The sequence below is a fragment of the Ranitomeya variabilis genome, chromosome 5 (assembly GCF_051348905.1).
Source record: "Ranitomeya variabilis isolate aRanVar5 chromosome 5, aRanVar5.hap1, whole genome shotgun sequence".
Lineage (NCBI taxonomy): Eukaryota > Metazoa > Chordata > Amphibia > Anura > Dendrobatidae > Ranitomeya > Ranitomeya variabilis.
In genome coordinates this window covers 35,777,553-35,793,499 of record NC_135236.1, presented here as the reverse complement: position 1 = coordinate 35,793,499, position 15,947 = coordinate 35,777,553, and the positions used below count along the sequence as shown (strand labels likewise).

At 44.2% G+C, this 15,947-nt stretch overlaps 1 protein-coding gene across 1 annotated transcript in view; it reads left to right on the top strand.

Moving 5' to 3' along the window:
- The window catches only part of LOC143774811 (extracellular calcium-sensing receptor-like), a 57,696-nt gene extending 42,281 nt beyond the window's left edge, over nt 1-15,415 (top strand). The window contains exon 6 of the mRNA XM_077262580.1: nt 14,511-15,415. Within this exon, the coding sequence (XP_077118695.1) occupies nt 14,511-15,415 (905 nt within the window). The remainder of the gene's footprint in view (nt 1-14,510) is intronic.
- Nucleotides 15,416-15,947: the final 532 nt, after the last annotated feature.

Below are 15,947 nucleotides of genomic sequence, written 5' to 3'. Positions count from 1 at the left end.
TAAATATTTGAGCAGCCCCGCTCATAAGAAGGTGACAGTGGGAAAATGCAATTACTGTCAAAAGAGGTGGGTGATGATGAGACACAATTGCCAAAAAAAGATGTTGTTAAGTCAGCAAGTCAAGAGGAGGACCAGGGTGCGGAAGTGGAAGACACAGTTATGGATGACGAAGTCACTGACCCAACCTGGGAAGGTAACATGCAGAGCGAGTAACACAGCAAACAGGGGAGGGATCCAAAGCACAACAGTTAGGAAGAGGCAGAGGGTTGTCCAGATAGACATGGAGGCCAAGTGTTCCCAAAGCACCAAAACAGGGTCTCAATTCCACCCGCGGCTGTTGCTGGCACATGTCAGCTGTATATATCAGCTATTTTTTCCCTTGAAAGGTGCGTGCTCAGTGCCAGAACCCCCACCAAACATTTGGAGTCCGGCATCTGCGTACTATTAAGTCCAATGTCAGAAGGGGTTAATAATGAAAAAAAATGTTTTTTGAGGCCCTCCACTATGTCTCTTCAAAGGGGTATTGCAGTGCCTCCTTCTAATTTTTGTCATCCCTTGCACTTAGTGCTTATATTTTACCAGTGTAGGAGACCTACTCTTTAGTAATGGGAAAAATGCTTTTCTGAGGCTCCATCTTGTAGTTGAGGGAACATTTTTGGAAACCAAAAGAGCCAGTGGATTCTATTAGTATAACATTCAGTGCTTTGTTGTGGTCTGTCATACAGGATTTCACATGTGGAACAGGAGCCTTTGTACAGTAAGTACAGAAGATCTTGATCTCCTATATATCAGGCTACATATACGCGAGACACCACTATATTCCCCAGCAAGGTGGATGAAATAACAGTCCTTGATGCTGCTATGTTAAACTAATAGCTTTTTTAGGGCTAATTCAAATAGATTATATTCTCTTATTATTATATAAGATTATATTACAGGAATCTAGTCAGGGATTCTACCATGAAATGTTAGAGCACTTCATGCTTCCCTCTGCCGACAAGCTTTTTGGAGATGGAGATTTCATTCTCCAGCAAGACTTGGCGCCTGTCCACACTGCAAAAAATACCATTACCTGGTTTACAAACAACAGTATCACTGGGCTTTTTTGGCAGCAAAATTGCCTGACTTTAACCCCATAGAGAATATAAGGGGTATGGTCAAGAGGAAGACGAGAGACACCAGACCCAACAATGCAGAGGAGCTGGAGGCTGCTATCAAAGCAACCTGGGCTTCCATAACCCCTCAGCAGTGCCACAGGCTGGTCGCCTCCATGGGACATCACATTGATGCAGTAATTGATGCAAAAGGAGCTCGACCAAGTATTGAGTGCATTTACTGAACATACTTTTCAGTAGGCCAACATTTCGGATTTCAACCCCTCTCTGACATCTGACATCATCCATGTGACCTGGGCCAATCTGACCATGGACCAAATAGTACATTTCAGCGATCGGCCGCGATCACTGGGGGATCGCAGCCGATCACCATTGGGTGTCAGCTGATTCTGACAGCTGGCACCCGGCACTAGGTGCAAGGAGCAGTCACAGACCGCTCCCAGAAATTTAACACAGAAAATACTGTGATCAAACATGATTGCAGCATTTCAGAAGCTGGCACAGAGGCTGACAGCCCCTCTGCCTTTGCATCGGAGACCCCTGCGGTGTGACACGGGGTCCCGATTGCTGCCATGGTTACCAGAGCTAAGAAACTTCCTGGTCATGTGCAGTGAATAATCGAGAAGTCTTCTAGTGTCCATGCACTGAGTGCAGCACTGACAGCTTCTATATCATGCAGATGCTGCTTCATCTGTATGCTATAGAAGCGATCAGCCTGCAAAAAATGATTGTGTCATAGTGGGACAAAGTATAAAAGTCAGAATAAAGTAAAAAAATTCTTAAATAATTGTAAATGTATATATATTACAGTGCCTACAAGTAGTATTCAACCCCCTGCAGATTTAGCAGGTTTAATAAGATGCAAATAAGTTAGAGCCTTCAAACTTCAAACAAGAGCAGGATTTATTAACAGATGCATAAATCTTACAAACCAAAAAGTTTTGTTGGTCAGTTAAATTTTTATAAATTTTAAACATAAAAGTGTGGGTAAATTATTATTCAACCCCTAGGTTTAATATTTTGTGGAATAACCTTTGTTTGCAATTACAGCTAATAATCGTCTTTTATAAGACCTGATCAGGCCGGCACAGGTCTCTGGAGTTATCTTGGCCCACTCCTCCATGCAGATCATCTCCCAGTTATCTAGGTTCTTTGGGTGTCTCATGTGGACTTTAATCTTGAGCTCCTTCCACAAGTTTTCAATTGGGTTAAGGTCAGGAGACTGACTAGGCCACTGCAACACCTTGATTTTTTGCCTCTTGAACCAGGCCTTGGTTTTCTTGGCTGTGTGCTTTGGGTCATTGTCTTGTTGGAAGATGATATGACGACCCATCTTAAGATCCTTGATGGAGGAGTGGAGGTTCTTGGCCAAAATCTCCAGGTAGGCCGTGCTATCCATCTTCCCATGGATGCGGACCAGATGGCCAGGCCCCTTGGCTGAGAAACAACCCCACAGCATGATGCTGCCACCACCATGCTTGACTGTAGGGATGGTATTCTTGGGGTCGTATGCAGTGCCATCCAGTCTCCAAACGTCACGTGTCTGGTTGGCACCAAAGATCTCGATCTTGGTCTCATCAGACCAGAGAACCTTGAACCAGTCAGTCTCAGAGTCCTCCAAGTGATCATGAGCAAACTGTAGACGAGCCTTGACATGACGCTTTGAAAGTAAAGGTACCTTACGGGCTCATCTGGAACGGAGACCATTGTGGTGGAGTACATTACTTATGGTATTGACTGAAACCAATGTCCCCACTGCCATGAGATCTTCCCGGAGCTCCTTCCTTGTTGTCCTTGGGTTAGCCTTGACTCTTCGGACAAGCCTGGCCTCGGCATGGGAGGAAACTTTCAAAGGCTGTCCAGGCCGTGGAAGGCTAACAGTAGTTCCATAAGCCTTCCACTTCCGGATGATGCTCCCAACAGTGGAGACAGGTAGGCCCAACTCCTTGGAAAGGGTTTTGTACCCCTTGCCAGCCTTGTGACCCTCCACGATCTTGTCTCTGATGGCCTTGGAATGCTCCTTTGTCTTTCCCATGTTGACCATGTATGAGTGCTGTTCACAAGTTTGGGGAGGGTCTTAAATAGTCACAAAAGGCTGGAAAAAGAGATAATTAATCCAAACATGTGAAGCTCATTGTTCTTTGTGCCTGAACTACTTCTTAATACTTTAGGGGAACCAAACAGAATTCTGGTGGGTTGAGGGGTTGAATAATAAATGACCCTCTGAAAGAACTTTTCACAATTTAAAAAAAAACAAAAACAAAGAAATAACATTCTTTTTTGCTGCAGTGCATTTCACACTTCCAGGCTGATCTACAGTCCAAATGTCACAATGCCAAGTTAATTCCAAATGTGTAAACCTGCTAAATCTGCAGGGGGTTGAATACTACTTGTAGGCACTGTATATATATATATATATATATACTGTATATACTGTATATATATATAAAATAATAATACAAAATCAATAATTATTCTATCACTAAATAAATATTTGAATGCAAAAAAATCTACACAATAAAAGTACGCTTATTTAGTATCGCCATCTCCGTAATGACCCGACCTATAAAACTTCCCCATTAGTTAACCCCTTTAATGAACACCATAGAAAAAAGCAAGTCAAAAACCTATGCTTTATCATCAACCGCCAAACAAAAAGTGGAATAACACGCGATCAAAAAGACGGATATAAATAAACATTGTACCGCTGAAAACATCATCTTATCCCGCAAAAACAAGCTCTCAGAATAAAGGGATGCAAAATAATTATTTTTTTTTAATATAAAATCGTTTTTATTGTATAAAAGCACAAAAACATAAAAAAGATATAAATGAGGTATTGCTGTAATTGTACTGACCCGAACAATAAAACTGCTTAACAATTTTCCCACACACGGAACGGTATAAACGCCCCCCCAAAAAAAATAAAATAAAAAAAGAAATTCATGAATTGCTGGCTTTTTTTTCATTCTGTCCCCCAAAAATCAGAATAGAGAGCAATCAAAAAAATGTCATGTGCCCGAAAATGGTATCAATGAAAACGTCAATTCTTCCCGCAAAAATAACAAGACCTCCCATGACTGTCGGTCGAAATATGAAAAAATTATAGCTCTCAAAATATGGCGATGCAAAAAACAATTTTTTGCAATAAAAACATCTTTTAGTGTGTGACAGCTGCCAAACATAAAAACCCGCTATAAAGCCTCTTTCACATGTCTTGGTATTTCCGGTACTGGAGATGTCAGTGTCCGTGTGTGTAAGACTTGCAGCACACGTGTGGCATGTGTGTGCCGCATCAGTACCACACGGATGGGTGCCAGGGAAGAAGTGTTACAGTAACTGCTGTTCCCCGGCGCCTGGTGCTGAACACGGCTCTGATCATTCTCCCCTGCTCTGTCAGCGATCAGCACGAGCAGGGGAGAATGATGAGAGTTATATTTAAACAGCAACATGATTGATGTTGCAATGAAGAAGCAATGGATTATTTGAACTGTCAAAAAGGATTCCTGTTTTCAAAACAGTTTCAGGTTTAATTTACTTAACAGCCAGTCCCCACTATGAGTCATTACTAGAGATGAGCCACCTCCCTAGTGTTCGGGTTCAGTTCGTCGAACAGGGAGATGTTACAAACACATGGAAAACACATAGAAAGCACCTTAAAAGGTGTCCAAAAGCTGACAAACTGCTCAGAGGACACAACAAACACATGGAAAAGTCACAACTACACATAGTCATGCGAAAAGAAAAGAGGTGGAGGAGTAAAAGGAGGAGACACAGATATAGGCATGTCATGCCCTTCTAAAGTTAAGAAAGGCTGGAGTAAAAATCTAAACTCACTCTACCAACACCCAGACGTCTTGACAAAAAAAAAAAATATATATATCTTTAGGTAGAATGGCGGCGGGTCCATTCAGAACACTTTCCTTAGAAAACGTAGTGGTACCCCCGTTGGGAGTTGTGCCAAAAAATGAACCCAATACATTCAGACTAATCCACCATTTGTCATATCCAAGGGGCAGGTCAGTAAACGACAACATCGATGCGGAACTAAGTACAGTACTATGTACTGTACCTCCTTTGACGAGGCAATCAGGTGGGTCAAGAAGTTGGAAAGGGGCACCCTGATGGCCAAAACAGACATTGAGGGGGCGTTCCGGTTACTACCTGTGCTTCCGAATAGTGTCCTCCTATTGGGCTGCTTCTGTGAAGGAGCATACTACATAGATCGCTGTTTGCCCATGGGGTGCTCCATATCCTGCTCACTATTTGAGGCGTTTAGTTGCTTCCTCGAATGTGTCGTCATGGACGTTTGTAAGGCGGCACATATTATCCATTACCTCGACGACTTCTTATGCCTGGGCCCAAAAGATTTGCCACAGTGTGAAAACACGTGGTAGTCCACCTGTGAGAAGTAGAGAGCTGGAGGGAGAGTGGACACCCCAGAGCCGAGGGGTTACATTGAGAAAGAAAGAAGGCGGTGTAGCTTGCTTCATGGGTTGGGTACTTTGCTGAGTAGCAGAAATTGCTACTAGGCCCAAAAGGATTTCCTTGGCCAAATGCCATTAAAAAATAGTAGTTAGGTAAACAGGCGGTGTAGCTTGCTTCATTGGTGGGGTACGCTGCTGAGTTGCACCAAATTCTACTGGGCCCAAAAGGATTTCCTGGGCTAGATGCCGTTACAAAATAGTAGTTAGGTAAACAGGCGGTGTAGCTTGCTTCATGGGTGGGGTACGCTGCTGAGTAGCACTAAATTCTACTAGGCCCAAAAGGATTTCCTGGGCTAGATGCCGTTACAAAATAGTAGTTTGGTAAACAGGCGGTGTAGCTTGCTTCATGGGTGGGGTGCGCTGCTGAGTAGCACTAAATTCTACTAGGCCCAAAAGGATTTCCTGGGCCAGATGCTGTTAAAAATAATACTTAGGTAAACAGGCGGTGGGTGGCTGGGCTACTCTGCTGACTAGCAGACACTGGAGCTTTGGAGCAGACCTCTGAATCCCAGGCCATAGTATGAGTAAACAACTCTGCAGACAATGCCACCCACCTGGAACTGACGATGGCAACGTCATGTAAAACTCAGCAAGGAGATTAAATCAAAGAGTCTCCATTTATTCCAAAAATTCAGCCACAGACACCACTTAAGTGGCATCAATTTTGCCAGAGTTTTTTTAAAACGGTTGGTGAGGTGATTTTCAAAAATCATCAAGCTTTTAGTCTCCCCAACATGACACAGGGGTAGAAAAGTCCTTGCGGATCCAGGATTTGTTCATCTTGATGAACGTCAGTGTGTCTACATTGTCACTGGACAGCCGCGTGCGCTTATCTGTCAGCACACCACCAGCAGCGCTGAACACACATTCAGAGAGAATGCTGGCTGTGAGGCACGACAAGATCTCCAAGGCGTGAGTGGTGAGCTCAGGCCATTTTTCAAGATTGGAAGCGCAAAATGAGCAAGGTTCCAGTTCCACAGTCATGGCATCAATGTTAACTTGGAGATACTCTTGTACCAACCTCTCTAGGCATTGGCTGTGCAATAGACTTCTTGTCTCCTGTGGCCTTGCAAAGGATGGTCTAATAAAATCTTGAAACGATTGGAAAAAATTGCTGTTGCCACCAGATACGATGTTACTGTTACGGTTTGAGTGATGACTCGATAGTCCCACGGTTGGCAAGTTAGAACTCAGAGATTCACTACGTGCACCACTGGTGTTTTGTGGAAAAGCAGATGTTAGATTCTGTAACAGTCTCTGCTGATACTCCTGCATGCGTGAATCCCTTTCTATGGCAGGAATTATTTCGCCAAATTTGCTTTTGTACCGGGGATCTAAGAGTGTGGCAACCCAGATGTCGGCATTACTTTGGATTCTGACAATCCGAGGGTCATGTTGCAGGTAGTGCAGCAAGAAGGCACTCATGTGTCTTGCGCATCCAGGAGGACCAAGTCCTTGTTGTCTTGGTGGTGGCAAGGTGAGAATCATGCTTCCATTGTATTCCCTCTCCCCCCAACCTCACACAACAGAAATTTGATCAAGGTCTCCCTCATCTGATGAGTCTTACATGCCCACCGCCAATTCGTCCTCCACTTCTTCCTCGCCTCCTGCACCTTCCTCAACAGTTTGGCTGCTACCATGCGCCCTCGGTAATCCCTCTCCCCCAGCCACCAATGCCAGCCGCCTTGGTGCTGCCAAACTTCTTGACCTTGGAGATATGATCCTTTCCGCATATGACTCCTCCTGTTCCTCCTCCTCTTGTTCCACCACCTGACTCCGAACACTGTGTAAGGTGTGCTCCAGCATGTAAATCACCGGAATGGTCATGCTGATAATGGCATCGTCAGCACTAAACATCTTCGTTGCTATTTCAAAACTGTGCAGAAGGGTGCATAGGTCCCTGATCTGAGACCACTACTGAAGCATGATTTGCCCCACCTCTTGATCTCATTGGCCCAGGCTATTCATCATAACGTATTGCACCAGGGCTCGTCGGTGCTGCCACAGTCGCTGCAACATGTGCAGAGTTAAATTCCACCGTGTTGGCACATCGCATTTCAGCCAGTGAACTGGCAGGCCCAACGACTTCTGTAGAGATGCAAGCCGTCGAGCTGCAGGATGAGAATGGCGGAAGTGAGCACACAGCGACCGTGCCTTCTGCAGAAGCCCATCTAGTCCGGGATAGTGGGATAAAAATTTCTGGACAACCAGGTTCAAAACATGAGCCATACAAGGCACATGTGTGACTTTGCCCCGGCGAAGGACCGCACCCAGGTTTGCAGCATTGTCGCACAAGGTCTTCCCTGGCTGCAGGTTGAGTGGAGACAACCATTGATGGAACTCGGTCTCCAGAGCTGACCACAACTCCTCAGCTGTGTGATTCACATTTCCCAGACATTTCAATGTAAACACTGCCTGATGCCGTTGAGCCCTGGTGACAGCATAGTGAGGAGGTGTGCAGGATTCCTTCTGCGCAGTTACAACGCGGGTGGCATTACCAGACAGGCTTTGGGTGCAGGTGGAGGACCGAGAGGAGGTTGAGGAGGCAGAAGCAGTGGAGGAACTTCTAGATACAGAGTATCGACGAGCAACTCGTGGGGACGGCAAGACTTGGACAGCAGCCCCTTCTCCTGATGTCGCCATAGTTACCCAGTGCCCAGTCAATGACATGTAACGCCCTGTCCATGTCTACTCATCCAAGTGTCTGTGGTGAAATGCACCCTGTCACACACAGAGTTTCTCAAGGAAGCGGTGATGTTGTGTGCGACATGCCGGTGTAGCGCAGGCACAGCTTTCTTTGAGAAGTAGTGGCGACTGGGCATCTGGTACTGGGGCACTGCGACGGACATAAGGTCTCGAAAATCCTCTGTGTCCACCAGGCGGAAAGGCAGCATTTCTGTAGCCAACAGCTTGCAGATGGAGAAATTCAACCTCTTAGCTTTGTCATGGCTAGGAGGAAATGGTCTTTTACTTGTCCACATCTGAGGGACTGAGGGCTGGCTGCCATGCTTAGACGGAGTTGAGTAGGGTGTCCCCGGCAAACTGCTGGTCTGTGAGGAAGGTGCAGGCGAAGATGTTATGTTGCCTTGATCAAAATGTGGTGTCGATGTCGGAGCAGGTGTTTCCACTTGCAAATGTCCTGACGACCTGCCAATCACACTGGCTGTTGCGGGTAAATAAGTGGAAGGTCTGCTTCCAAAACCATGTGCGACTTCTGTCCCACAGTCACAGAGGATGAAGAGGACGTGGATGCACTTGATGGGGCAGACGGTGGTTGACCCAGCCCACTAGGCCGCATTGTAACACAGTGAGCTTCCCACTGCAACTTATGCCTCATATCCATGTGACGGTTCATGCATGAAGTAATCAAGCTATTGATTTTTTGGCCTCTACTGAGATTTTGTTGACAAATCTTACAGACAACATGAGTTGGGTCATCCTTTGCGATGTCAAAAAATTCCCAGGCTATGCAAGGCTTAGAGCCTGTGCGACCTGAAGAGCCACCATGACTTCTAGTCTGAGGCACAATTGCGGTTGAGGATGCAGTTGTTGACGTGCTTCCAGTACTCCGTCTCTGTCCAGGAAGGCGCACCGTTACCTCGTCATCAGACTTGTCACTAGCATCCTCCTCCACCTCCTCTGCTGACCTCATGGACTGGCGGACTGGGGGTTGACAGTAAGTTGGGTCTACAACCTCGTCATCATCATCCTGTGTGTTCTCACACCCGTCGTCCTCAGAGCCAACCTCTTCCTGCCCTGACCGAAAAGTCAACTTTTCGTTCCAATCAGGTATCTCAGTCTCATCATCATCTTCCTTATTGTCTCCACCAACAGGAGTTACAGTTTGGGAATGAGGGTCTACATTATGCTCAGAACCTTCTTAATCTGGGCCTGGATCCAATTCACAAAGATTCTGGGCATCAGTGCAGATCATTTCCTCATCTGGATTTACAGAAGCTCTGGAGCAGACCTCTGATTCCCAGGCTATAGTATGCGTAAACAGCTCTACAGACTCAACCATGTGTGCTACCCCATGCTCAGATGGGCAGCTGGAGACTTGGGAGCTGTGAGGAAGCAAGTGCAATTGGGGTGACAACTCTGAGGACTGGAGTAGTTGTGATGTTGAAGTTGACATGGAGGAGAGCCCACTTGAACGAGCACTTGATATCCGTTCAAGCACCTGTTGTTTTTGTGCCTCATCTGGGATTTTTGGCGATGCTTGTAGCGATGGTCGTAAGAAAGGGATCATATCAGATTGTCCACGAAAAGAAGTAGACATCTTACTTTGGCTGGAAGATGGTCTTTCTTCTGCAGATGTTACTGTTGCTTTACCACCTACCTCACGGACACAACCTTTTTTTCCCTTTCCAACACGCCTATTCCCCTTTCCACCAGCAGCAGGCCTTTTGCCACTCATTTTAGTGCTTAATTGGCAACTCTGTATCTGAAGTTGTTGGCACCACAAACGATAGATAAAAACCGAGCAGAACTGAGTGGCCAAACTGTGGTACTAGGCCCAAAACTATCAACTGGATTAGATGCAGTGAAAATAGAGATACACAGGTGGTATAGTTTGTTTCACAGGCAGGCTACTCTGCTGACGTGCAGACACAGCTGCTAAGTTAAAAACACCAAAACGATTTACTGGGTTAGACGCCGAAAAAATTGAGATACACAGGCGGTGTAGCTAGCTTCACAGGCGGGCTACTCTGCTGACGTGCAGACAATGCTACTAGGCCCAAAGCTATCAACTGGATTAGATGCAGTGAAAATAGAGATACGCAGGCGGTATAGTTTGTTTCACAGGCGGGCTACTCTGCTGACGTGCAGACAATGCTACTAGGCCCAAAACCCCAAAATGATTTACTGGGTTAGATGCCGTAAAAATTGAGATACACAGGGGGTGTAGCTAGCTTCACAGGCGGGCTACTCTGCTGACGTGCAGACAATGCTACTAGGCCCAAAACTATCAACTGGATTAGATGCAGTGAAAATAGAGATTCACAGGCGGTGTAGCTAGCTTCACAGGCGGGCTACTCTGCTGACGTGCAGACAATGCTACTAGGCCCAAAACTATCAACTGGATTAGATGCAGTGAAAATAGAGATACACAGGCGGTATAGTTTGTTTCACAGGCGGACTACTCTGCTGACGTGCCGACAATGCTACTAGGCCCAAATCTATCAACTGGATTAGATGCAGTGAAAATAGAGATACACAGGCGGTGTAGCTAGCTTCACAGGCGGGCTACTCTGCTGACGTGCAGACAATGCTACTAGGCCCAAAACTATCAACTGGATTGGATGCAGTGAAAATAGAGATACACAGGCGGTATAGTTTGTTTCACAGGCGGGCTACTCTGCTGACATGCAGACAATGCTACAAGGCCCAAAAACCCAAAACGATATACTGGGTTAGATGCCGTAAAAATTGAGATACACAGGCGGTGTAGCTAGCTTCACAGGCGGGCTACTCTGCTGACGTGCAGACAATGCTACTAGGCCCAAAACTATCAACTGGATTAGATGCAGTGAAAATAGAGATACACAGGCGGTATAGTTTGTTTCACAGGCGGACTACTCTGCTGACGTGCCGACAATGCTACTAGGCCCAAATCTATCAACTGGATTAGATGCAGTGAAAATAGAGATACACAGGCGGTGTAGCTAGCTTCACAGGCGGGCTACTCTGCTGACGTGCAGACAATGCTACTAGGCCCAAAACTATCAACTGGATTAGATGCAGTGAAAATAGAGATACACAGGCGGTATAGTTTGTTTCACAGGCGGGCTACTCTGCTGACATGCAGACAATGCTACAAGGCCCAAAAACCCAAAACGATATACTGGGTTAGATGCCGTAAAAATTGAGATACACAGGCGGTGTAGCTAGCTTCACAGGCGGGCTACTCTGCTGACGTGCAGACAATGCTACTAGGCCCAAAACTATCAACTGGATTAGATGCAGTGAAAATAGAGATACACAGGCGGTGTAGCTAGCTTCACAGGCGGGCTACTCTGCTGACGTGCAGACAATGCTACTAGGCCCAAAACTATCAACTGGATTAGATGCAGGGAAAATAGAGATACACAGGCGGTATAGTTTGTTTCACAGGCGGGCTGTTCTGCTGATGTGCCGACAATGCTACTAGGCCCAAATCTATCAACTGGATTAGATGCAGTGAAAAAAATAGAGATACACAGGCGGTATAGTTTGTTTCACAGGCGGGCTACTCTGCTGACGTGCAGACACTGCTACTGAGCCCAAAACCCCAAAACGATTTACTGGGTTAGATGCCATAAAAATTGAGATACACAGGCGGTATAGCTAGCTTCACAGGCAGGCTACTCGGATGCCTATCAGACAATGCTACTAGCCCAAAAGGATTGGCTGAGCTAGATTACACCAAATGCTGTGACTAACACTAGCACAGCACTGGCTCAGACCTGCCTGGCAAACAGTGCTATGAACTGCTGTAACCTACCCTAAAAAGGGCTGATATTACAACTAGTCCCAACTCCCGACTCCCTAAACCTATCTCTCAGAAAATTTGCTGGCAAAAAAGACTTTTTGACTGTATAGCGCCCACAGCAGCAGCGGTGCTGTCTAACACTAAGCTGCAGCAGTGAGGAAATGGTGATGACGGGGCAAATGGCTGGTTCTCATCAGGCAAGGAGTGACATGTGACATACACAGCCAATGACACATGCCCTTGCTTGTCTGCATCACATGCACACTGCTGTGTGTGTGTGCGCACTGCTGATAGGCTGAGAGACTGCACCGGCCCTCTGTAAATGCGGGAAAGAAAAAAAAAATGGAGATCGGCGTTATTTCAGCACAGATCTATCCCCCGCCCACTATACACTGATACAGTCCATTAATAATGATAAACAGTTTTAATGTGCAAATCAAGTTAGGCTTTTGGTGAACAAACAGTTATCGAACAGAAACTCGAACAGCCAAATTTTAGGCAAATTGTTCGGGTTCGTCGAACGACTCGAACACCGCCCAAAACAGCTCGAATTTGAAATTGGCGAACAGTTCGACTCGAACACCGCTCATCTCTAGTCATTACATAATCATTGGCATCAGAAGGAAGTGTGTGAAAATCCTCATGAATCGATGCCTGATTATTTTTCACACTTCTAATGTTTTTCACAATTGTGGAACAACCTTATCTGTCTTTCAATGATCTGCTATGCAGAATATTCTTCTTACCAACACACTGGATGAATACTCCAATGTCCAGCCACATGAAATGAAAAAATGTTCATTATTGTTTAAATGCAAATTGTCTCTTCAGAGAGGAAAAGGACTAGAACTCTAGTTGTTTAAGCAGCCATTAAAATACTTACAGGAAAAAAATAATAATTGCGTATTCCGGAGGGTAAAGAATAAGCCTATAATAAGGATACATAAAATATATTTTCCAAAAATGAAGTTGTGTCATATTTTGGGTATATCATACAAATAAGAATCATCAATACAATACATATATCATACCAGAAAAACATTAAATCATGCCTGTGATGTCAAAAGTACCTATTAGCTAAATGCAAACTTATTTTATAATTCCCATAGATATTTTTATTATAGTTCATGAGGTATATTTAATTTGTGTTTGCTAATTTTTGTCTCACAAAATGTAATACCTTTAGCTCAAAGGGGTTGTCCATTAGATTTTTACTGATGTCCTATCCTTTATATAGGTCATCAATAACAGATGTTCCCAGTGCCAGTGGAGGCTGGTAGTGATTACTTAGAGTGGAACAGCACAGCTCCGTCAATTAAATAGTGGCCGCAGTGGGAAACTGCAGATCCACCCCTTTTTTTTACAAATTATCACATCCTGTTGCCGTCAGTAGTGAAAACAACTGGTCAGTGGCAGTGTTGGGTGTCCAGACGACAGAGCAAAAATAGTGTAAGATTAAAAAAGTATACTCAACCCAATCACCTGTCTGGTACCTCCGCTGTTCGCTGCCTGTCCTCAGAGCCACCACTTCTTTCTTACTTTCTTATGTTGTGTGCTCCATTTCCCAGCCTAGAGTTCACTCTAGACAGGCACTTCCATCCATGACCAGAATTCAGAGATCACCGGGCATCAAGCGTGACTTCTTTGTGAGCAGGCAGGGAGATGCGGTTCACGATGATGGAAAGAAAAGGCAGCTATGAGGACTGGATGGTGGGCAGTGATAGCGCTGCCTGATGTCCAGTCCTCTTCATTCTACTGTCGCATATCGCATATTTGACCTGTTCATTCAAGGTTGGAACTTCTGGCTTTAACCATGCCTGAGGGATCACTGCAAGTTGCACATCTGTGTTGTCCCGATATGCGATGCCCAGTAATCTTAGAGATTTACTCTGGAAGCTCTGGTTTGACATGAAGAAAAGAATTACTGGTTCTGACAGTTGAGCCTTGAGGAGAGTACATTTTATTTTTTTTTAACTGACAATTTCACTCGAATAAATTCACCCATTTCTAATAGACAAGTGTGATTTTTCTAGCCCATTTAACATTCTTGTTACCCACCCTTAATATCTCACAAGCTCCTTTATGCTTTAGAATATGAAGTTCGAAACTATGACTAATATTTTAAATCTGAATAAAAGGTGTGACATACTGTATGTACAGAGGTTATCTTATTTCAGTGTCAATTTTTATTAATTTTTTATGAACACTAAAATCTTAGTTGCCTGTGTAGTTACTGAAAATTGAGCTCTGGTTCATTATATAAAATATTTTTTTTGCTCTCTTATCCCTAATAAATGTAATGTAAATCCATTTTGTTCTGATCTTTATTCACTAAATCACAGTAGTAGAAAATGTCTGTAGCTTTGAGTTGATCGACTTTCGTCAACATTGCCTGTGTCAGTATTGGCTATTTATTTCTTTATTTCATTTCTTTAGGGTCTTTTAAATGTTTCAAATGCCCATGGGACCAGTGGCCCAATTCAGAGAAATCGCAATGCATTCCCAAAGATTTAGATTATCTCTCCTACCAAGAGCCGCTTGGAACAGCTTTGGCTGTAATCAGCATCATTTCTTCGTTGACTCCAGACATTATTCTGAGATTGTTCATTATGCAAAAATCCACTCCTGTTGTGAAAGCCAATAATTATTCATTGAGTTGTCTTCTTCTGTTATCTCTGTCCTTGTGTTTCCTTTGCTCTTTGGCTTTCATTGGCTACCCACAAGCTGAGAACTGTTTGCTTCGTCAAGCAATCTTTGGTATGGTTTTTGGTCTTTGCATATCCTGCATTTTAGCGAAGACCATCATAGTGGTGATTGCTTTCATGGCTACAAAACCAAATAGCAATCTCCGCAAATGGACCAAACCTTGGGTGTGCTACGTGATAGTAATTTGGGGATTCATGGCACAATTTCTATTGAGTATTATATGGATATCACTTGCACCTCCATTTCCTCAATACAATGCTGAGACAAAACCTGGCCTTATTATTGTAGAGTGTAATGATGGATCCCCAGCGGCTTTCTGGACCATGCTTGGTTATCTTTTTCTTCTGGCCACCATTAGTTTTGTCGTAGCTTTCCTGGCTCGGAAGCTGCCTGATAGCTTCAATGAAGCTCAATTTATTACATTCGGCATGTTGGCCTTCCTTAGTGTCTGGATATCCTATATTGCAGCCTCCTTCAGTGCTCAAGGCAAATATATTGTTGCTATGGAGGTTTTTGCTATCTTGGTGTCAAGCTGGGCTCTTGTCATCTGCATGTTTTTCCCTAAATGTTTTATTATTGTTTTCAGACCTCACCTGAACACTAAAGAGAATATCATGCTCAAAGACAAAGGCTAAAGAATTAAAAATGTACTATTAGAATGCTTCAATTCATTCAACATTACACCTGTTTGAGCACCAATGGATATTCATGATCTAAAAAGGCTCTCTTACATAGACTGATTGAAAGGAAATGTATTTGGAAAATAACCTGTTTTTGAAATCACATTAGACACAATTAATAAAAAGCTAATTAGAGACAATGGCTGATCTTGTCATTCATTTGGTAGAAGAAAAGTCTCCCAAAATTGTAAATCATAGTCGAATACTGCAGTATGTTTCCCCACTTTTGTTAGTTTCTCATTTGTATGTCTATATAGGGTGTCAAAAAATTAGTAAATAAGGGTAGAAAAATGCCCCCTTAAACATCAGAATAATGTCACCAGATCTCATCAAAATCAACAGATCTGGTCAATGGTCTAATATGCATGGCCAACTGATGGTTGGGAGAGATGTCGATTGCACATGTGTGATCTTGGACTGTCATTCTCATTGTTCTCCTTCAGATGAACCACAGGGCGACAAGTCAGTCAGCAGCTTTCTCATGGAG